Raw genomic sequence first — 23,963 nt, 5'->3', positions numbered from 1 at the left:
CTAGATGGGCCATTTGGCCTTTATCTGCCATCATGTTTCTATGTGTATATACTTTCTGTGCAGATGTTGCGATAGCTAGTCCTCGGCACATCTAATAATGCTGTGCGTTATTTGAGAGCAAACACTGCTTAAAGTTGTGGAAATGTGTACTGTAGCCTCCAATGTGCTCACCCAATCAGAAACCATCTCTAATTAAGTATGCCCATTGGGATAGTTTCTGTACAAGGTGCCCATATTTAGGCATGGGAATGTACTCAAAGGCTGTTGTAAATGCGGGTGCCTACATTTGCCAAATATGTGCATACATTCAGGTATTCTGGTTACCTACATATGCATAGTCTGGGCCCGCCCCTCACCCATCCGTGTCCTTGACACATCAGTGCCACCTTTGAAGATGCGCAACCTTGAATTTATTTGCCTAGGTTGTAGAATAGTGACTAAAGGCAGTCGCATGCACAACTGCAAATTGGTGCCAATTAGCTCCAATTGCTGAATAAATACGACCACATCACCGCCGCATCCCTCGACTCACACTAGCTCCCAATACAGGCAAGCATTCTATTCAAATTTTATTGTCTACTATTCAAAGCCACGAATGGAGACAGCCCAGCCTACTTGAACAACCGCCTTATCTGTACTACCACAACTGGGCAAAGGAGAACCCAGACACCATTCAGAGGCATTAAACGCAAAAACAAATGTACGACGGCCTACTGGCCACGCAGGCAGCGAAACTAGACCACCAACTCTCCAATCTCCTGATCACGACACCAGACTATAAAACTTTCAGAAGAGAAATAAAAAACCTGTTATTCAAGAAATCCATCAAGACATAAGAACATAAGAAGTTGCCTCCACTGGGTCAGACCGAGGTCCATCTCGCCCAGCGGTCCGCTCCCGCGGCGGCCCATCAGGTCTGCGACCTATAAAGTGGTTTCTGTCCACTTCTATAACCTACCTCAAGTTCTATCTGTACCCTTCAATCCCCAAACCCTCCTTGAACCCCTGTACAGAGTTCTGGCCTATCACATCCTCTGGAAGCGCATTCCATGTGTCCACCACCCTCTGAGTAAAAAAGAACTTCCTAGCATTTGTTCTAAACCTGTCCCCTTTCAATTTCTCCGAGTGACCCCTAGTTCTTGTGGCTCCCCTCAGTTTGAAGAATCTATCCTTATTCACTTTCTCTATGCCCTTTAGGATTTTGAAGGTTTCTATCATGACAAACTAACTAACACCGCAGGAAGCATTTCAGTCTCCCCCAGATCCCACAACCATTTAATTAAATTATCTATCTACCTTCCTGATGTTTTCTTCCGCCCCCCCCTTCCCCTTAATTAATTTGTTTTAACGATGTCATTATTAACTTTTCCTTCCTCTTCACCCTCCAACTCGTGTTCGTAATTTGTCTATTTAATGTTCACATTTTCTCCCCCTACTCACCCCTCAAAAATTTATTTTACTATTTTTAGCTTTGTAAACCGGCCAGGCGCACGTTGATGGTCGGTATATTAAAATTTAAATAAACTTGAAACTTAGGGCATTTACGAAGCCGCGTTAGCGGTTTAACGTGCATAATAGCGCGCGCTAATTTGCCGGCCGCGCTAGCCGCTACCGCCTCCTCTTGAGCAGGCGATAGTTTTTCAGCTAGCGCGGGGGTTAGCACGCACTAAAAAGCTGCGTGCGATAAAGCCCTTAAACTTGTAATGACCCTGATACAATGTCCAGATCTCCTCTGAAGTAACCTGCTATATTTTGTAACTCTCCTGGAAATGTCCAGATAACTCTTGTGTAATCTGCCTTGAACCACAAGGTAATTGCGGAATAAAAATCACTAATGTAATGTGATGTCATTCCAATTAACAGCCAATTATATTAATTTGCACACACATACTGCTTATATGCTTTAATAACAACAAACACTGCCTGACTCCATGCAAATTTATACAGTTCAGTCCTAAAAGTCAATTTGTACTCTCCTTTTGATAGAATCTGGGGAATTCTGGGTAGGCCAGATAGTGCTTTTCTACTAATGTGTTCTATGTTTCTAAGAACAGTCTGATCCTTTTAAAAGAATATTTCACTTCTAAGTGAATTACTTACTTAGCACGGATAGATAAGTAGGCAGGAATGGATTTCCTAACACATAGCCGAGTTCATCTCCGTGATCTGCTTTTACAAAATCTGGTCTTAAATTGCCATAACCAGATGGTCGATGCTGAAATTCATAAAGAAAAACTGGAAGGCCAGAGTCTAACAGAATACAGAAAAGAAGAAGAAGAAAAAAAAAAATTAGCCTCAGAACAAGAAAAGAACCACTTTCACATTTGATCCACACCATAAGGCTTAGAGCTACAACCTCAGCACCCTGAGGTGGTAGGTTCAAATCCCGTGCTGCTCCTTCTGACCCTAGGTAAGTCACTTAATCCTCCACTGCCCCAGGTACATTAGATAGACTGTGAGCCCCCGGGACTGATAGGGAAAAAAATGCTTGAGTACCTGATTGTAAACCGCTTAATATACTTTGTCCAAGCGGTATATAAAACCCCCATTCTCTTCCCTTATTCAATTAGACTGACTAACTTTTTAAAAAATAGCCACTACCATCTAACTTAAAACAATGAAACAAAACAAAAATGTACAACAGAAATCCTGGAGTATGGGAATTTTTGTACGCTGTACTGGTGTTGTAGCCAGACAGCCACTTTTGGGTGGGCCAGAGCCCAAAGTGGACGGGCATCTCATTCTCTCTCTTCCCACCCCTCAAGCCCATGCTTCAGCCTCTCTCTTTCCCTTCTTTCCCACCCCCTAGCCCATGCAGCCTCTCTCTTTCCCTCCCTTCCCACACCCCCTAGTCCCTGCAGCATTTCTATTTCTTCTTCAGGGCACTGGCAGCAGTTCCAACATGCTGCCGGTGGCTGATCCAGAAGCCTTCCCTCTGACACAAAACGCAAACGCGTCAGAGGGAAGGCTTCCGGGGTAGCTGCTAGCAGCGTGTAGGAACCACTGCCAGAGGCCTGTGACTGCTGGGTGGGTGGGCCACTCTGTGGCTACGCCTCTGTGCTGTACTCTGAGCTGCTGCTCTCTCTGAGGGGCTAATACAGAAAGCCAGCACAATGTTTGCATACACATTTACGGGTGCATGAGGTAGAAAAGGGTTTTGTGCAGGAGAAAACCCTATAAAATACTTAGCATTAAACAGCAGCACCCAGCAGATTAAAATCAGTGGTAATGATGTTGTTATTCAACTTTTTATTGTATTTTTTAAACTACTGTATTGTAACCACATAGAACTTTACGGCCTTGCGGTATATAAACTAATTATTATTATTATCTATTCCTCCCCAATGCAGAGAAGTCCACAGATGACTTTATGGCATGCAAAATGTAGGAACTTTAAAGCCAGCTCTGAGGCAGCGTAGAAAGGTTAGCTCTTTTTTTTTTTTTGCAATATGTCTGTGAGAATTTATCATCTGTTCCTTCTTTTTTGATGTGAGCATTGACATGACCTCCGTGAAGAGCAAGGGGAAAAAAAGATGGAACTAGAGAAGTGATAGTTCTGCGCACAGATCTGAGCAGAAAAACGCCATTATCTATGCATGCGCTGCAATATTATTTTGAGAAGAAGAAAAGCTCCGAAAAAGAAAACAATGGGGGAGGGGGCACTCTGATTCCAACACATGGGTAACATTTATCATGCTTCCACTAAAAAGGCTCAACACAGGCGTGCGTTTCAATGCAGAACGCTTGCCTCAAGTGTCAAAATCAATTTTGGTGCAACTGTTCACAAACGTATATGAAAAATAGCTGCCGTTTCTACTATTTTTACTACTGTTTATTCAAGATATCACGGGCAGTGCTTGGCACACTTTTTTGTATAAGTTTTTGAGTGGTTGCACTGAAATTGACTGATTCCTAAGGCAGGTGCTCTGTGCCGAAACACAAGTCTGCATTGAGTCTTTTTAGTGGATGCATAACAAATGCTACCTTTGTGTTGGAATCAGAGTGGTTCCCCCCTCCCCCCACCACAATTTTTTTTTTGTCTGCAAGGTTATTCTGTCCATAAATATCAGCATCACAAACATTTTGTGGACAGAATAATATTCCTGCACATGTGCAACTCACTGTGTGATGACACTTTTTATTTGTTCAGTCATGCACAGAGTCCTTAGCACAGAACCTTCTGTGCGTGCTCTCCCTGATTAACCTACAATTATACACAGGTATAATTTGCACAGAATTTGCTTATTGTATCAGTGAACAAAAACTGGGTGTTGCATTTGCATTAGATGGCATGCACTCAGTCATTTGGTACATGCAGGCTTTCTGCACTGATCCCTGTCTCAGTGTACTCTTATTTGGAAATAGCAGGTAGAGAATGACACGGGGACAAATTGTCTCCAGTCCCACAGGAACTCAATTTTCCCACCCCGTCCCCGTGAGTTTTGTCGCTGTTCTTGTCCCTGCCCCATTCCTGTAAACTCTGCCTTAACCACACAAGCCTTGAACACTTATAATATTAAAGTGTTTGAGGTTTGTGCAGATGAGGACAGAGCTTAGGCATTGGTGGAATGAGGCATTATGACATCACAGTCTGAGTTCTAGAATGTTGCTGTTTATGATTTTAAAGTGTTTGAGGCTGGTGCAGATGAGGACAGAGCTTAGGCATTGGTGGAATGAGGCATTATGACATCACAGTCTGAGCTCTAGAATGTTGCTACTTATGATTTTAAAGTGTTTGAAGCTTGTGCAGATGAGGACGGAGCTTAGGCATTGGTGGAATGAGGCATTATGACATCACAGTCTGAGTTCTAGAATGTTGCTGCTTATGATTTTAAAGTGTTTGAGGCTGGTGCAGATGAGGAGAGGACAGAGCTTGCAGGAATGGGGCAGGAACAGGAAATGAACTCGTGGGGACGGGATGGAAAAATGAGTCCCCGTGGGGACAGGGAAAAATTGGTTCCCCGTGTCATTCTCTAATATCGGGGTCTGAAATATTTTTTGGCTATATTTTACTAGGAGTAGGGTGGGTGAGGAAGTAAAAAGGTGACCCAGAATCGAGAATCACTGACTTTAATTTTCAGTGACTCACCCTGTTGCAGCTCTGCATCATTTCAGTAACCCTATTCTTTTCTGCTGTATTGCTTTCAACACCCTTACAAATGTGGTCTTCTAGACCATAAGACAGCAGTCAAGATGGGACCATACTGGTGACTTCTACAAGGGAAAAATGACCGTGTTTTTCCTCTTAAGAATGCAAGAATAGGCATACTGGGTCAGACCAATGGTCCATGTAGTCCAGTATCCTGTTTCCACAGTAGCCAATCCAGGTCATAAGTACCTGGCAGAATCCCAAATACATAGTAGCAACATTCCATGCTTTCAGTCCCAGGCCAAGAAGCGTTCCCCAGGTCTGTCTCAATAGCAGGCTATGAACCTTTTCTCCAGGAACTTGTCCACACCTTTTTTAAAACCCAGCTACCTAACCGCTGTAACCACATTCTCTGGCAATGAGTTCCAGAGCTTAACTATTCATTGAGGCCCAGATTCAGTAAACGGTGCCTTAAGTTAGATAGACATCCTACCAACACCTAACTAACACCTAATTTACCCCTCCCCCCTTTACAATGCAAAAACGGTTTTTAGCACCAGCCGGTGCGCTTAATGCTGTGCGCTGCTCCGACGCTCATAGGAATTCTATGAACATCAGATCAGTGCTAAAAACCGCTTTTGCAGTTTTGTAAAAAAAAAAAAAAGGGGGGGGGTTTAAACTGAAAACACTTTCTAAAAAGAAAAAAAAATGCATTTAATGTAAAAAAAATCAGGGCCTGAATCGCGCCTACAGAGGCGCTTTATAATGCCTAATGCCACTGTAGGCGTGGCTAATGCTGGCTAAAGCGTCTCCGTAGGCGTGATTCATATAAAAAGGTAGGTGCCGAAAATGTAGGCCTTGAAAACCCTGGCCTACATTTCCGGCACCTACCTCTTCCGAGACCACGATTCTACAAATGGTGTCGTCACATGATTGACATGCGACCTATGGCGTTGTTTATAGAATCCAGGCCCAAGTGAAAAAATATTTCCACCTGTTGGTTTTAAAAGTATTTCCATGTAACTTCAGCGAGTGTCTCCTAGTCTTTCTAATTTATGAAACAGTAAGAACATAAGAAGTTGCCACCACTGGGTCAGACCATTGGTCCATCGCGCCCAGCGGTCCGCTCCCGCAGCGGCCCGTCAGGTCCATGACCTATAATGTGGTTCCTGTCCATTTCTGTAGCCTACCTCTTCTTTTATCTGTAACCCTCAATCCCCCTATCTTTTAGGAACTTATCTAAACCTTCCTTGAACCCTGCAATGTGCTCTGGGCTATCACAACCTCCGGAAGCGCGTTCCATGTGTCCACCACCCTCTGGGTAAAAAAGAACCTCCTAGCATTTGTTCTAAACCTGTCCCCTCTCAATTTCTCCAAGTGACCCCTTGTGTTAGTGGTTCCCCACAGTCTGAAAAATCTGTCCCTGTCCACTTTCTCTATGCCCCTCAGGATTTTGAAGGTTTCTATCATGTCTCCTCTAAGTCTCCGTTTTTCCAGGGAGAAGAGCCCCAGCATCTTCAACCTGTCAGCATACGAAAAGTTTTCCATACCTTTTATCATTTTAGTAAAAAAATCTATTTACTTTTACCCATTTTACACCACTCTGCATTTTGTAAACCCCAATCATATCTCTCCTCAATCGCTTCTTTGCCTTTCCTCATGAGAGGCATTCATCCCCTTCATCATTTTTGCTGCTCTTCTTTGAACCTTAGTTTTTCGTGTTACCACTGAGCAGCAACCTTCGGAAATCTATGTTAAATTTATAAAAAAAAGCTGGAATTGGATATTCTTTTCTTTTGTAAACTGAAGACTCACCTCTGTGATATCGCGCTGTTTTTACAGACGGGACGACGAACATCATATCCCCAAACATTTCAAGCGCCAGGTCTCTCAGTTGGATGGGATCCTCTGTATCTCCAAGATACTCCTCTTTCACCAGATCAAAATATTCAAAATAGGGAATCTGATATAAATAATGACAGTAAAATCAAATGTTTTTAACTGAACCCAGCTCTGTGAATGAACTGGCATCTGTGTGTGTGCCACTCTTTCAAGCACTATCTTGGGATAGGGGTTACCAGACATCTGGAATTACCCGGACATGTCCTGTTTATAGGGGACATGTCCGGGCATCTGGACGGCTTTTCAAAACCCAGCATGCGTATGACATCATCGTGTCGCACTTGTGCATACGCAGATGCCCTCCCTATGCAGCTCCAAGTACGAGAACAAGTTGAGGGGATGGGGCTGGGGTAGAACGTGGCATGACTTGGGCAGAACTTGGGCGTGACTTGGGTAGAACTGGGTAGCTCCGAGCACGAGAACAAGTTGAGGGGATGGGGCTGGGGTAGAACGTGGCATGACTTGGGCAGAACTTGGGCGTGACTTGGGTAGAACTGGGTAGCTCCAAGTACGAGAACAAGTTGAGGGGATGGGGCTGGGGTAGAACGTGGCATGACTTGGGCAGAACTTGGGCGTGACTTGGGTAGAACTGGGTAGCTCCGAGCACGAGAACAAGTTGAGGGGATGGGGTGGGGTGGGGCAAGGCTGGGATAGAACATGGCGTGACTTGGATAGAACTTGGGCGGGGCTGGGTGGAACTAGGTGGGTGCGGGGGCAGGGCCATGGGTCCAGATTTCACAGTAGTATCTTAAGTGGTTTTACATTCAGGTACTTTATCATATTTCCCTATCTGTCCCAGTGGGCTCAAACTCTATCTAGTGTACCTGGGGCAATGAGGGGATTAAGTGACTTGCCCAGGGTCACAAGGAGCAACAAGGGATTTGAACCCACAACCTCAGGGTGCTGAGGCTGTAGCTCTAACCACTGCGCTACACACTCCCACTCCCATTTTATAATGGGCACCTAAGTTCTATAGAATCAAGCCCTGATTCTGCAAAACACGTCTAAAGTTAGGCACTGTTTAGGCGTCTACGTTAGGCGTCCTTTATAGAATCAAAGGACGCCCAAATTGAGTCATTGCCCAAACCATGCCGATACCTAATGAGTTAGGCACGAGTTTTTAACATGGGTGTCCATGAAATTGTGGCTGCGTCTACAAAGTGGCGTCTATGTCCTTTGGACACCTAAGTACCAATTACCCCTTGTTAAGACCCTTAATTGGCACATTAACCACTTAGATTGGATGCCTAAAGCACGCCTACCTTTAGGCATGACTTAGGCCTACCTTTAGGCACGCCTACCTTTAGGCATGACTTAGGCCTACCTTTAGGCACGCCTACCTTTAGGCATGACTTAGGCCTACCTTTAGGCATGACTTAGGCCTACCTTTAGGCACGCCTACCTTTAGGCATAACTTTATAGAATCAGGGCCTTTATAGAATCTGGGCCTTTATATAGCAGCGCCTAAATTTAGGCGGACTCTATAGAATCACGACCTGTATTGTATGTGCAAAAATAACTCTGACCTGCTATGGATTTTTAAATACTTTTAGTTTAACTATGTTCATTCTATTTATGTTTCTCTGAGAAATTCAGAAATGCTGAGCAAAGCAAAGGAGGTTAAATGTATGATAACTTTCAGGGGTGGGGGGAGGAAGACATGCTAGCCTTGTCCTTAAAAGCTCATGCCTCAATAGGGAGAGTGTGGCGCAGTGGTTAAAACTACAGCCTCAGCACCCTGGGGTTGTGGGTTCAAACCCATGCTGCTCCTTGTGACCCTGGGCAAGTCACTTAAACCCTCCATTGCCCCAGGTACACTAGATAGATTGTGAGCCCACCAGGACAGACAGGGAAAAATCCATGAGTACCTGAATAAACCCATGTAAACCGTTCTGAGCTTTCCTGGGAGAACGGTATAGGAAAATTGAATAAATAAAATAAAATAAATCTGTTAGTAATGTGCCACCAGCCTCTGCCAAAAGTATGACATAATGTTAACGGTTTGGATTATGTCTCACCATGAATGGCACTGCATCGTCTATGGAAGAGGTAATGTTTTCTTTATCTTCTCCTTGCAACAGCTCATGAGCTTGTGTTATCTGCATAATAAAACATATTGAAGCATTCAGATCTGATAATTTCTCTAAATAATTCAGTCTTGAGCATATAGCAGGCAACTCTACTGGAAGGAACCAACTTCAGTTCTCAGCAGTACATTGTTCTTTTCTTGTCTAGAACAGAACATTTGATGACAAAAAGCATTAAACTTGAAAGAAAGGGGTGCCAGTTCACTAAGGGCTCCTTTTACAAAGCTGCAGTAGCGGCTTTAATGCGCTTAACTTTTAATCACATGCTAACCCCCGCGCTAGCCAAAAAACTTACCGCCTGCTAGCGCGGCCGGTGGTTTAGCACGCAGTACTACGCACGTTAAACCACTACCACGCCTTTGTAAAAGGAGCCCTAAAAGTTCTGACAAGAATTCCCTTCCCCTGATGTTCTGTAGAAGTCTGAAACAGATGATATCATGGTATTAGCAATAAGTCATTCTGTCTCTTTCCCAGTGCTCAAGTTGATCAATTGCTGACCTGCTGTTAGTGATCTGTAACCTGTCGCTAAAATCGTCTGTAGTACCTGAAGATTGGAAGGTGGCCAATGTTTTTGGTTTTTTTTTAAGTTCCAGGGGAGATCCAGGAAATTACAGACTAGTGAGCCTGACTTTAGTGCTTGCCAAAATGGTGGAAACAATTAAAAAACAAAAAAATTGTGGAACACATAGACAAACATAATTTAATGAGACAGAGTCAGCATGGGCTCAACTTGACTTCTTTGAACATGTGAATAAACATGTGAATAAAGGTGAGCAAGTTGATGTAGCATATCACGAGAGGCTCCTGTGAAAATTAAGGAGTCATGGGATAGGAGTCATGGGATAGGTTTAGTTGTGGATTAGGAATTTGATACCAGATAAAAAACAGAGAGTAAGGTTAAATGGTCATTTTTCTCAATGGGGGAGAGTAAACAGTGGAGTGCCACAGGGGTCTGTACTGGGACCGGTGCTATTTAACTTATTTATAAATGATCTGGAAACTGGAACGACGAGTGAGGTGACACTAAACTGTTCAAAGTTAATAAAACGCATGTGGATTGTGAAAAATTGCAGGCAGACCTTAGAAAATTGGAAGACTGGGAGTCCAAGTGGCAAATGGACAAATGCAAAGTGATGCACATTGGGAAGAATAACCCAAATCACAGTTACCAGATGCTAGGGTCCACCTTGGGGTTTAGTGCCCAAGAAAAGGATCTGGATGTCATTGTAGATAATACAATGAAATCTTCCGCCCAATGTATGGCAGCGACCAATAAAGCAAACAAGATGCTAGGAATTATTTAAAAAGGGATGGTTAACAAGACTAACCCTCTCTTTTACAAAGGTGTGCTAAGTTTTTTAGCGCGCGCTAAATGCTAACGCATGCATGTTATCCTATGGACGCATTAGCAGTTAATGCATGTGTTGATTTAATGTGCACTAAATCCACGCTAAAACGCCTAGCACACCTTTGTAAGAGGGGGTAAGAATGTTATAATGCCTTTGTATCGTTCCATGGTGCAACCTCACCTGGAATACTGCATTCAATTCTAGTCTCCTTATCTCAAGAAAGATATAGCAGCACTAAAAAAGGTTCAAAGAAGAGCGACCAAGATGATAAAGGGGATGGAGAAAAGAGTAAAAAGATTAGGGCTCTTTAGCTTGGAAAAGAGATGGCTGAGGGGAGATATGATTGAAGCCTACAAAATCTGAGTGGAGTAGAACGGGTAGAAGTAGATTGATTTTTCATTCTGTCAAAAATTACAAAGACTAGGGGGCACTCAATGAAGTTTTAAAACCAATAGGTGGAAATATTTTTTCACTCAGAGAATAGTTAAGCTCTGGAATGCGTGGCCAGAACTTGTGGTAAGAGCGGATAGTGTAGCTGGTTTTAAAAAGGGTTTAGACAAGTTCATGGAGGAAAAGCCCATAGTCTGCTATTGAGAAACACATGGGAGAAGCTACTGCTTACCCTGGATCGGTAGCATGGAATGTTGCTACTCTGGATTTTGATGTGATGGAGAAACACTTCTACGATGGTCGGATATAAGTTGTCTACAGATGGAATGAAGACAAGTGCAGGTTCAATGTAGATATCAACGGAGGAAAAAGCCTCAGACAAGGGCCCTCCCACCTCCACAATGGTGGAGTAGCGGTGGTAAAGCATTCACCTCATTGGCTCAAAAATCCTCCTAAAATACTACTACTACTACTACTCTGGATTTTGGCCAGGTACTAGGGACCTGGATTGGCCAGAGAATGGGCTACTGGGCTTGATGGACCTTTGGTCGGACTCAGTAAGACTATTCTTAAGAGTTAATGAATATTTCCACTCCAATCTCTCCAGTTATCTACAGTTTTGATAATGTCTGGGTTTAAACCAGACCAATGCTGCCATTCCTCTTCACCTTATAGCATTTGTTTCTGCACTAGTCAGGCAGAGATTAATGGTCTGTATATTTTGGTAAGAATGTTTGTTTGTTTATTTCTCACCCGCCCTTATCCAGGGTGAGTTACATATTAACATTCAAAATTAAAAATATACATTTATCGTACAAAACACTTCAGAGACACACTATAATTACATATCAAATCAAATTAAATATAACATATACGTCGCATCATTGACGAAATGGGTTGGGAGCTGGCTTGGAGGTAGGCTCCAAAGGGTGGTGGTGAACGGCACCCCCTCCGAAATGACGGAGGTGATTAGTGGAGTACCACAGGGCTCAGTCTTGGGCCCAATCCTATTCAACATCTTTATAAGAGACTTGGCAGAAGGGCTTCGAGGTAAAATAACATTATTCGCCGATGACGCCAAACTGAGTAATGTACCGTATTTTCACGCATATAACGCGCGCGTTATACGCGTTTTTACCTACCGCGCATACCCCTCGCGCGTTATATGCGTGAGCGCGGTATACGAAAGTTTTCAAACATAGTTCCCACCCCGCCCGACGCCCGATTCACCCCCCCAGCAGGACCACTCGCACCCCCACCCCGAACGACCACTCGCACGCGCTCCCACCCGCACCCGCATCCACGATCGGAGCAAGAGGGAGCCCAAGCCCTCTTGCCCGGCCGACTCCCCGACGTCCGATACATCCCCCCCCCCGGCAGGACCACTCGCACCCCCACCCCGAAGGACCGCCGACTTCCCGACAATATCGGGCCAGAAGGGAGCCCAAACCCTCCTGGCCACGGCGACCCCCTAACCCCACCCCGCACTACATTACGGGCAGGAGGGATCCCAGGCCCTCCTGCCCTCGACGCAAACCCCCCTCCCCCCCAACGACCGTCCCCCCCCCAAGAACCTCCGACCGCCCCCCCAGCCGACCCGCGACCCCCCTGGCCGACCCCCCCGACCCCCCCCCCCCCCTTCCCCGTACCTTTGGAAGTTGGCCGGACAGACGGGAGCCAAACCCGCCTGTCCGGCAGGCAGCCAACGAAGGAATGAGGCCGGATTGGCCCATCCGTCCTAAAGCTCCGCCTACTGGTGGGGCCTAAGGCGCGTGGGCCAATCAGAATAGGCCCTGGAGCCTTAGGTCCCACCTGGGGGCGCGGCCTGAGGCACATGGGCCCAACCCGACCATGTGCCTCAGGCCGCGCCCCCAGGTGGGACCTAAGGCTCCAGGGCCTATTCTGATTGGCCCACGCGCCTTAGGCCCCACCAGTAGGCGGAGCTTTAGGACGGATGGGCCAATCCGGCCTCATTCCTTCGTTGGCTGCTGCCGGACAGGCGGGTTTGGCTCCCGTCTGTCCGGCCAACTTCCAAAGGTACGGGGAAGGGGGGTGGGGGGGTCGTGGGGGCCGCCAGGGGGGTCGCGGGTCGGCTGGGGGGGCGGTCGGAGGTTCTTGGGGGGGGGGACGGTCGTTGGGGGGGAGGGGGGTTTGCGTCGAGGGCAGGAGGGCCTGGGATCCCTCCTGCCCGTAATGTAGTGCGGGGTGGGGTTAGGGGGTCGCCGTGGCCAGGAGGGTTTGGGCTCCCTTCTGGCCCAACTACCAAAGGTGGGGGGTGGGGGGGTCGTGGGGGTCGCCAGGGGGGTCGCGGGTCGGCGGTCGGAGGTTCTTGGGGGGGGGCGGTCGTTGGGGGGGAGGGGGGTTTGCGTCGAGGGCAGGAGGGCCTGGGATCCCTCCTGCCCGTAATGTAGTGCGGGGTGGGGTTAGGGGGTCGCCGTGGCCAGGAGGGTTTGGGCTCCCTCCTGGCCCGATATTGTCGGGGAGTCGGCGGTCCTTCGGGGTGGGGGTGCGAATGGTCCTGCTGGGGGGGGGGGGATGAATCGGACGGCGGGGGGGGGTGAACGGAGAGTCGGGACAGCGCACGGAGAGGCGGGGCAGTGCACGGAAGTCAGGGGGGGGTGAACGGAGAGTCGGGACAGCGCACGGAAAGTCGGGGCAGTGCACGGAAGTCAGGGGGGGTGAACGGAGAGTCGGGACAGCGCACGGAGAGGCGGGGCAGTGCACGGAAGTCAGGGGGGGTGAACGGAGAGTCGGGACAGCGCACGGAAAGTCGGGGCAGTGCACGGAAGTCAGGGGGGGGTGAACGGAGAGTCGGGACAGCGCACGGAGAGGCGGGGCAGTGCACGGAAGTCAGGGGGGGGTGAACGGAGAGTCGGGACAGCGCACGGAAAGTCGGGGCAGTGCACGGAAGTCAGGGGGGGTGAACGGAGAGTCGGGACAGCGCACGGAGAGGCGGGGCAGTGCACGGAAGTCAGGGGGGTGAACGGAGAGTCGGGCAGCATGCGCGGTATAATCGTGAGCGCGTTATACCAAAGTTTTTGTGCTTATCATCGTGATTTCTGCGCGCTATACACGTGTGCGCGTTTTATACGGGTGCGTGTTATTTGCGTGAAAATACGGTAGTGGGCAAATGCACAACAGACGAAGATTCAGTGCCCAACAACATGATGCACGACCTACTCCTACTGGAGCGATGGTCTAGGACATGGCAACTCAACTTCAATGCCAAAAAATGCAAAGTTATGCACCTGGGCAACCAGAATCCATGCAAGTCTTATACCCTTAATGGCGAGATCCTAGCAAAAACGGTAGCAGAACGAGACTTGGGGGTAATCGTCAGTGAGGACAGGAAGTCTGCCAATCAAGTGGAGCAGGCTTCGTCCAAGGCAAGACAAATCATGGGCTGCATACGAAGGGGTTTCGTCAGTCGTAAGGCGGAAGTCATTATGCCATTGTATAGATCCATGGTGAGGGCCCACCTGGAATACTGTGTGCAATTCTGGAGGCCGCATTATCGCAAGGATGTGCTGAGACTGGAGTCGGTGCAAAGAATGGCCACCCGGATGGTCTCGGGACTCAAGGATCTACCATACGAAAAACGGCTTGACAAATGACAGCTATACTCGCTCGAGGAGCGCAGAGAGAGGGGGGACATGATCGAGACGTTCAAGTATCTTACGGGCCGCATCGAGGCGGAGGAAGATATCTTCTTTTTCAAGGGTCCCACGACAACAAGAGGGCATCCGTTGAAAATCAGGGGCGGGAAACTACGAGGTGACACCAGGAAATTCTTTTTCACTGAAAGAGTGGTTGATCGCTGGAATAGTCTTCCACTACAGGTGATTGAGGCCAGCAGCGTGCCTGATTTTAAGGCCAAATGGGATCGGCACATGGGATCTATTCACAGGGCAAAGGTAGGGGAGGGACATTAAGGTGGGCAGACTAGATGGGCCGTGGGCCCTTATCTGCCGTCTATTTCTATGTTTCTATGTTCTATGTTTCATCAACGACGAATATCATTTAAGGGCACATACATCAAAATTTAAAATTTCATAAGTCATACAAGATGCCACAATAACAGATATCAATAAACCAAATAAAACAAACCAGACCATTGAACACCTCTGTGACCAGCACTCAGAATGGATTCCGCACCTGAAATTTCTAGGTGTGTTTATTTATCTATTTATATTCCACCGAATCCTGGGATTCTCGGTGGAGAACAATAAAACATACACAATGAAAGAACGCAGCATTCATCAAACATATAAACAAACAGACAAAAAGCTCCATCATGTCATAAAACTATGCTACTAATGTTTACCCTCCAATATCTTGTAAATAAATAGGCGTTATGACTTCTATGTGTACGCCAGGCTAAATAAATGCCTAGTTCAGCACATAAAGTTAAACTCGGAAAAAACTAAATTCTTCCTGGCAACACCCAACGAAAAAATCAAGGACACCACAATACATGTGAATGGATCTTGAACAAACCTTAAAAATACTAGGAGTCACTTTAGACAAACATCTTACTCTGGAGAAACACTCTGATCTAGTATTTAAGAAAAGCATCTCGGTGCTCTGGAAACTCCGCACCATAAAAAAATACTTTGACGACACCTCTTTTTCGTCTGTTAGTACAATCCTCCATTCTCAGCATCCTTGACTATTGCAATATCATATACCTGGGCGCCTTTAAGAAAACCACCAGGAAACTGAAACTGATTCAGAAAACCACCCTCCGCCTCAACTTTGGCTTGAACAAATGGGAACACATCACCCCTTTCTACCATAAACTACACTGGTTACCATTCGAATCCAGAGTCCTGTTCAAGTTCTCATGCATCGGCTACAAAACAGTATTTGGTATGTCACCGAGTTATCTTAACCCACACTTCAATTTAAATTACAACAATAAGAGCTCCCGCAGAATTCACCTGTTTGCCTTTCCCTCACTAAAACTATGTCATTTCAAAAGGTTCCTTGATAAAACATTCTCCTTTCAGGCGGCTAAACTGAATCCATGGCTTGCCCAAATTGTACTTGATGCCCCCTCCTATCTTGACTTCAGAAAGCAGCTCAAAACGCATCTATTCCACAGACTGAACTCTTAATGCATTTCACCACTACTTTCTTTTACTACCTTCTCTCATCACTACTACCTTATGACTGCTTTCCCATCCCCTTATGGCCTGCAACCTTTCCTACCCCCTTCTTATACTGTTTCCTCCTAACTGTTAACTTCAATGATTGAACTGTATGTATTTTTGATTAACTGCTGTGAACCGCCTAGAACTCCCTGGGTATGGCGGTATACAAAATAAATTATTATTATTAAATGTTATTTTACATGCAGAAGTTGCTTAAAAGTATGCCCCCTGATCAATTTTCAGAGGATTGTGTTCGTGAGGAGTTAACTAAACTAAAGGCGGACAAAGCGATGGGGGGCCGGATGGTGTACATCCAAAGATACTTAGGAAGGAACTTAGGGAATTTCTGGCCTCTCCGCTGGCTGACCTTTTCAATACTTCTCCAGAGCTGGGAATGGTACCGGAGGACTGGAGCAGAGTGGATGTAGTCTCTCTCCAAAGAGTGGAAGAAAGAAAGAAAGAAGTAGGGAACTACAGGCTGGTAAGTCTGACTTCTATGGTAAGTGAATTAATGGAAATGGTTTTAAAACAGAGAATAGTGAAGTATCTGGAATCCAGTGAATTATAAGACTTGAGGCAACATGGATTCACTAGTGGCAAGTCTTGTCAGACAAATCTGATCAATTTCTTTGACTGGATGACCAGAGAATTGGATAGAAGGAGAGCATTAGATGTGGTGTATTTAGATTTTAGCAAAGCCTTTGACAGTGTTCCACACAGGTGTCTAATAAATAAATTGAATGTCCTCGGTACAGGCCCCAAAGTGATGGGCTGGGTCAGGAACTGGTTGAGTGGAAGGTGACAGAGGGTAGTGGTCAATGGAGATCAATCTGAGGAAAGAGATGATACCAGTGTTTTGTCTCAAGGTTCAGTTCTTGGGCCTGTTCGTTTTAACATTTTTAGGGTAAGTGTAGCCCTGACTCCGTCCGCATACGGACACTCCGTGGACTCCAGCCAATTCATTGGGTTGGGGAACCACAACCAGGACTCACAAAAAATTAATTCTCACCGGTCACAACTTCACAGCCTCTCGAGTTGAGCGTAGGCCAGGGCTGAATAACTCTGGTAGGCCAGAGGAGATGGAAATTCTGGTTCTCAGTCACCTATATTTTGATGCCCAAATTTGGGCTTTTCATTTCTTTGAACAGCAAGATAGGTTACAGAGAACAAATTAAAAAAAAATCACAGCCAGTCATTACGATAAACCGGCTTAACTAAATATAAAAACAAACACGGACAAGACCTATAAGGGATTCAAGACAAAGTTAGACAAGTTCCTGCTGAACCGGAATGTACACAGGTAGGGCTGGTCTCAGTTAGGGCACTGGTCTTTGACCTAGGGGCCACCGTGAGAGCGGACTGCTGGGCACAATGGACCACTGATCTGACCCAACAGCAGCAATTCTTATGTTTTTAATCACCCCCTTTATCTTCCATTACCCTATTTACCCAATCGTGTTATAAAATCCTTAGGGTAGGGATGTACTATAACAGTATATTTGTTGATTCAAATTCTGGTTAAGGGTGCTGTGTAAATGAAAGGAAACATAGATGAATCTAACATCAAAAAGGTTTAAAATAAAAGCCCTTTAAAATTATAACCAATAAAAAAGATGGAAAAGTTTACATGAACACTCATTATGCTTGGTAAATGTTTTAAAGTTTGGTGGAAAAAAAATTAATTGTAAAAAAAAAAAAAAAAATCCTTACACTTGGAATTATCCAGCCAAATTCATGGTTATTAACTCCAAGGAGATAAGGGACAGGATTTCCCTCTTCCCCTGGCAGGAAGTCTTCAGGGCTCTTTGGTAGGAAGACACCATCCACAACTGCTGGTACATTTGGGACGCTCTAGAGAAAAATAATTATTGTTAATTATAAACATATGCCGTGGAATGGAGTGGCTATGGCTGGACCAACATGCTTTTCAGCATAGCATCAGCTATTAGATCTTAGGGGTGGGGCTAGAGATTGATTTCTTTGACCTCTCCAAACAAAAAGGGATCCAGCATATCCTCCCCAAACCATATAAGATATAAACAGAGAGACAGAGAGGGCTATATTCTATATAAGATGCCTACATTAAGCGCCATTAGTCACCCTAATTGCGGCCGCCTAGAAACATCTAAGTTCAGGATCTGCACTTTAAAAAAAATTGGCGTGGTAATTGACCGCGCTGGTTTACAGCTAATCATAAAAAAGATTAAACAAGTTAAGAGTTTGGCATTGAGCTCTTAGGACACCTAGTGAAGCCTAAGCGGAGGTGCCCTCCCACGCCTAAGGGCGCCTATCTGAAAAAAATAGTTACACTTCAAAGATTGATGTAAATTCTAAATCAGTTCTTCGCTTAGAGCCAATATTATCACAGTCTTATAACCAAACTCTCCAAGCAGACATCCAAATATTTAATTGCTTTTCTACTGAGCCTCAGCCCCACCACTCCACCGCATCAAATAACTTCCATGGCGGTGATCTTTATGTGGAAATATCGTCGCTGGCTCACTATAATTTTACAGGCTATTTAACCAACTTTTTAAAGAACTTTGAAAGTGCACCGTGCTTCGTGCTTCAGCGTTTCAAAAAGTCCTTTAAAGTGCTTAGTGCTTATTCACACGTTAAATAAATTTCACATTCAAATAAATAATTTTATAATAAATAAACTTAGCTTTAGTAGAAATCTTCTTTTTAGAATACATTCATTATTTTTTAAACTCGGTTCGGGAGGGTTGGGCCCGACATGCTTTGCATATCGCTTTTTCAAGAGTCCTCCCATAACCGCTGGTAAGAATTTAGGGCTCCATTTACGAAGCTGAGTTAGCGGTTTAACGCGCGTAATAGCGCACGCTAATTTGCCGGCCGTGCTAGCCACTACCGCCTCCTCTTGAGCAGGCGGTAGTTTTTTGGCTAGCGCGGGGGTTAGCGCGCGCTGAAAAGGTGTGTGCGTGAAAGCCACTAACGCGGCTTCTTAAAATGAGCCCTTAGTGGGGTGGATGATACCGGCGGTTGCAGGAGGACTCTTGAAAAAGCGATAATCGAAACATGTCGGGCCCAACCCTCCCGTACCGAGTTTAAAAAATAATGAATTTATTCTAAAAAGAAGTTTTCTACTAAAGCTAAGTTTATTTATTATAAAATTATTTATTTGAATGTGAAATTTATTTAACGTGTAAATAAGCACTGAGTGGCACTTGCAATGCAGATACCACTAGATACCCTTTAAAGAATCTAGCCCAGAATGTCTTTCCGTTCCAGAAGTTTATTCACCCAGTGAAGGAAAAAACTGATGGGTTGACCATACGGTTCATAGACAACGGCGCGAAAGACAAAAGCGCGCACCGACAATTGAGCACAGCGTGGAGGTGTGCGCCGCACAAAATTACAGTTTTTAGGGGCTCCAACGGGGGTTTTTGTTGGGGAACCCCCCCAGTTTACTTAATAGACATTGCGCCGGCGTTATAGGGGGTTTGGGGGGGTTGTAACCCTCCACATTTTACTGTAAACTGAACTTTTTCCCTAAAAACAGGGAAAAAATGAAGTTTTCAGTAAAATGTGGGGGGTTACAACCCCCCACAACGCGGCGCGATGTCTATTAAGTAAAGTGGGGGGTTCCCCCCCACGCCCCCCCGTCGGAGCCCTAAAAACAGTAATTTAGAGCGGCGCGTGCCTCCGCGCTGCGCTCAATTGTCTGGGCGCGCCTTTGTCCCGGCGCGCTTTTGACCTGACACCGACCATACAGTCCACAAATCAGAGCGGCATGGATTTATAAATTGGATTTTCTGTCCTGAACTTTGATAAAATATTAGAAAACTAATTTGGCCTGTTATGCCGTACCAGAGGAAACACGGGCTTGTCGGAGATACAAACACGTTTTACAACCTTTTGGGCCGCCCCATCATGCTCAAAAGCTATAACTGGAGGCGGAATTGATAATTCAATTGCTTGTATTAATAAAGGTTTACTTACTGTGCTGAAGCTGGGGTCCAGAAGCTCCTCTTCTGTTTTGTTCCTTAAACAGTTCACAACCGCAGCAAAATTCTTTCCGTCACAGCCCAAAATGTTTGCGGTTGTCTGCAATCAGTATGAAAATGGAGAAAGAACACAAATGCCAATAATTTCGTTCAGCCATCAAATGGATCCAAGGTATTTATAAAGTAAAATAAATGCAGTGGGTGAAGGGGTCATGGATTTGATAGTCTATCTTTTTGTGGTACAACCAAAGTGGTTTACATTTATTATATGCAGGTTCTCTCTCTGTTCTTACTGGGCTCACAATTTTTTTTTTGTATGGGGCAATGGACGGTTAAGGAGCCCTTTTATTAAGCTCCATTATGTGCTAATATGTGCCTAATGTGGACTACGATGAGACGTGCTACAACATCCTGAAGTAGTTTTGCAATGAGTGTGTGCCGAGTGCTCAAATTTTTTTGAAGGGGTAGGTCAGGGACAGAAAACTGGCATTCCTGTGCTAATCAGTTTACCGCGCATTAATAATAATAATAACAGTTGATATACCGCAGTACCGTTAAGTTCTATGCGGTTTACAAAAGATTAGTGAAGTACAAGTTAAGTTGACGTACAAGTTGAGTTAACTTAAGGGATGTGGGAACAATATGGAGAAAGGGCAGGAACACCGTTAGAGAGGGGAAAGAGAGAAGTGGGTCAGCTGTCTAGGTATTTCAGGAATAGGTGAGTTTTGAGGCGTTTCCTGAATACCTCATAAGTGGTGGGCAATAGGAGTTGTTCTAGGTCTTTACCCCATAGAGCTGCTTGATGTGAGAGAAGATGCTCATGGTGTTTTTTTTAGTTTGCATCCTCTAACCGGGGGAGAAACGAAATGCAAGTGGGAGCTTCTCTTGTGTTTGCTGGCTGAGAAGGAGAAGAGGTCAGTGATGTATTTAGGGGTTAGCCCGTAAAAAACTTTAAAACAGAGGCAGGCGAACTTAAACTTTACACGAGCTTCCATCGGCAGCTAGTGTAGCTGTTTGAAGTATGGCGTCACGTGATCGAACTTCTTTAGACCGAAGATTATCATTCCCCTCTATAAAAGGTATATCCCGCGCAGGAAAACTTGGAACATCTCTCCCCTTTAGAACCACAGAACTCTTGAACAACCTCTCATCCCCACTCAGAAACTCAAGCTCCTTCCAATCCTTCCGCAAACACTTGAAAACTTGGCTCTTTGCAAAAATCTAATCACCTCCCTTTCTCCAGTATTCTGTCCCTCTCTTTCCTCTTAGTCCCTCTCCTTTATCCCTTATTGTAGTTCCTTTCCTCTTAACTCTGTAAACCGTGCCAAGCTCTGCGCTTGTGGAGATGGCGCGGTATACAAACCTAAGGTTTAGTTTAGTCTGACCGCAGTGTTTTGCATTAGTTGTAAGCGTCGCATATTAACTGACTAGTGCATGGATAACACAGGAGCCCATAAGCCCTGAATCTATAAAGTCCACCTAAAGTCAGGCGCTGATATCAGTGCCTATCTTACCCCCTCCCCCCTTTTTTACAAAACTATCGTGCATTTTTTAGCAACGGCTGCGGTGGTACAAGTTCTGAAGCTCATAGGAATTCTATGAGTGTTGGAGCTGTTACCGCCAAGGCCCGTGCTAAAAAAACGTGTTACAGTTTTGAAAAAAAAAAAAAAAAAAAAGGGGGGGGGGGTTAATTTGATCAATAAGCTTAAACACCTCAGAATCAATTTTAATTGGACTTAATTGAAAGGCACCTAACTTGAATAACTGGATTCTACAAAAAGTAGGCGCCTAGTCAAAAGCGCCTACACTAAAGTGAGCATGTTCAGGGGCGGATCATGGGCGTGTTTTTGAACTAGGTGTCTCTTTGTGACTTAGGCACCATTAGGCTCTGACACTAGCGCCTAACTTTAGGTGAAGAAAAACTGACATAAATTGTGGACGCCTCAATGTTAGGATGAGTGGTGCCTTCTAAGCACACTTTGGCCACATTAAGCGTGATTCTATAATGGGTGCCTAAGTTTTACAGAATCAGTGCTGATATCAGCACCTAACTTTATGTGGGCTTTATAGAATCAGGACCATACTGCCTACAAAATAGGAGGTGATAAGTAATCCTGTGGTAATTTTTGGCAACATTAATGCAAAAAATAAAACTGCGGTTTTTATGACTGTGGTAAAAATGTCCTTAGCGCAGGGAAAGACCCACTTAAAGGTGAACTGAGTCCTTTAATTTTTTTTACTGCAGCTTAGCAAAAGTACCCCTAAGGGTTCTTTAACCAAGCTTCAGTAAAAAAGTGACCTTAGCGTGCTCTGACATGGGTCTTTCTGCAAACAGCCAGAACATACATTACATGATACTAAGGGAGTTTAGAGAGCTCATAATGGATTTGTTGAAGGCATAGGCAGTGAAATGCTTTTTTGTTTTTTGTTTGTTGTTTTTTTTTTTTTGGGGGGGGGGGCAAAGGCTCTGTCCTAGCCCAGTAGGATCCTGTGGCATGATCTCGCTCTCCAGCTCTTGACTCCCCCACCTACCTTCCCTGGTTGCTGTAATTTTAAATTTCTTGATTTCATTTTCTGTCGTGTCCTCCCCAAAGAGCTCAGAATGGGTTTCAGGCTAACAAACATCATAAACAGTTTACAGGTTGCAATCGTTACAGTGCAAGATTTTTCAATACAAGTTTTTTTGTCCTAGCTCGACACAAACTAGGGGTCTAAAACCAGTATAAATAAGATACAGTTTACAGGTTAAATTTGTTGTACGAAAACTCTCCACATTTGAAGAAATTATAGCGAATACTACATTAGACTACTTGCTTGCCTCCCAAGGTGGTACTTGTTTTTTTTTTAATATATGTTTATTAAAGGAGCATTGCACAGAAGATATGTACAACATCCAAGCAATAATCAACAATAGGCAGCAACCAACAATAATAATAATAAACAGTACAACTGGGCAGATGATCTAACATAAGCATCTCCCATGGAAAGTCCAATTTCTAATACAGAACCCCACCCCTGCACTCTTCCCCAACACCTACTTGTGCTATTATAGAGGAGGAATGTTGTACATACATCCCTGATGCATATGATGAATATCAAAGCCACATTTCATCACTCAATAAAGCGCTCGAGACATGGTTTGATTGGCTTACTTCCTTTACTAATTGGTTTTCCAAAAATCTTCCAGCAGCCCCCACGCAGCGTCAACGAGCAGGCCGGCCCTGGAATTCATTCTGCAGAGATGCTTTGCGGCAACTGCCCGACGATTTAAAATTACAGTGGCCGGGAGGAGGTGGGTGGGGGGGAGGAGAGCTATAACTGACCACCAATTTTGGGGGAGGCCATGGCCCCTGTGGTCTTCCCCATTCCGATGCCTACGGTTGAAGGATATGTTTAACGTCCAGGTCTCAGTTTCTCCTGTTGCTGTGTAACACATGCTTTTGTAGATCTTGGTACTCCAGTTATCGCCGCCAATTGGCGATGACTGGTGTTAGCCTGATGGAGAGGCTTGAAGGAATGGAGTAACTGCAGAAAGAGCAAGATAGAATGGCACTACACAACTATCCCAGCGAGGCGAGATATCAGACTTTAAGTGCTGGTGAGTTCCAAGAAGATCACTTAATGGAAAAGAATATAAAATACCACCAGGAAGAAAAATCTAAAATCTTACATTTGCAAAATGAGCTATCACTTCAGGATCAGAGAGGAAAATTCCAGGAAGGGTTGCTGTTCCACTCTCAGAAATGGCTCTGTGGAACAAACCTTTGGATAAAGGAGACAAAATCTGGAAAACATTTGGAAAGTTACAATGAGTGCAGTAGTTAAAAGTACAGAGTCATCATTAAGAATTAACCAGGCATAGGACCTGTACTTATTAAATAAACTTTTTTGTTAATACTAATATAGCTAACTTTAGCATTTAATACAGTTGATCATCTGATTTTGTTACATATACTATAGCAGTGGTTCCCAACCCTGTCCTGGAGGACCAGCAGGCCAATCAGGTTTTCAGGCCAATCAGGTTC

At 45.0% G+C, this 23,963-nt stretch overlaps 1 protein-coding gene across 1 annotated transcript in view; it reads right to left on the bottom strand.

The window, feature by feature from the left end:
* Positions 1-23,963, bottom strand: part of LOC117360002 (fatty acyl-CoA hydrolase precursor, medium chain-like) — a 52,178-nt gene that overhangs the window by 5,778 nt on the left and 22,437 nt on the right. The window contains exons 7-12 of the mRNA XM_033943529.1: positions 23,609-23,722; positions 19,934-20,038; positions 17,681-17,821; positions 9,010-9,090; positions 6,905-7,052; positions 2,101-2,250 (exon numbers count right to left, since the gene is read on the bottom strand). Coding sequence (XP_033799420.1) covers positions 2,101-2,250; positions 6,905-7,052; positions 9,010-9,090; positions 17,681-17,821; positions 19,934-20,038; positions 23,609-23,722 — 739 coding nt within the window. The remainder of the gene's footprint in view (positions 1-2,100; positions 2,251-6,904; positions 7,053-9,009; positions 9,091-17,680; positions 17,822-19,933; positions 20,039-23,608; positions 23,723-23,963) is intronic.

Source organism: Geotrypetes seraphini, chromosome 4 (assembly GCF_902459505.1).
Source record: "Geotrypetes seraphini chromosome 4, aGeoSer1.1, whole genome shotgun sequence".
Lineage (NCBI taxonomy): Eukaryota > Metazoa > Chordata > Amphibia > Gymnophiona > Dermophiidae > Geotrypetes > Geotrypetes seraphini.
This window is presented reverse-complemented; position numbering and strand designations above follow the sequence as displayed.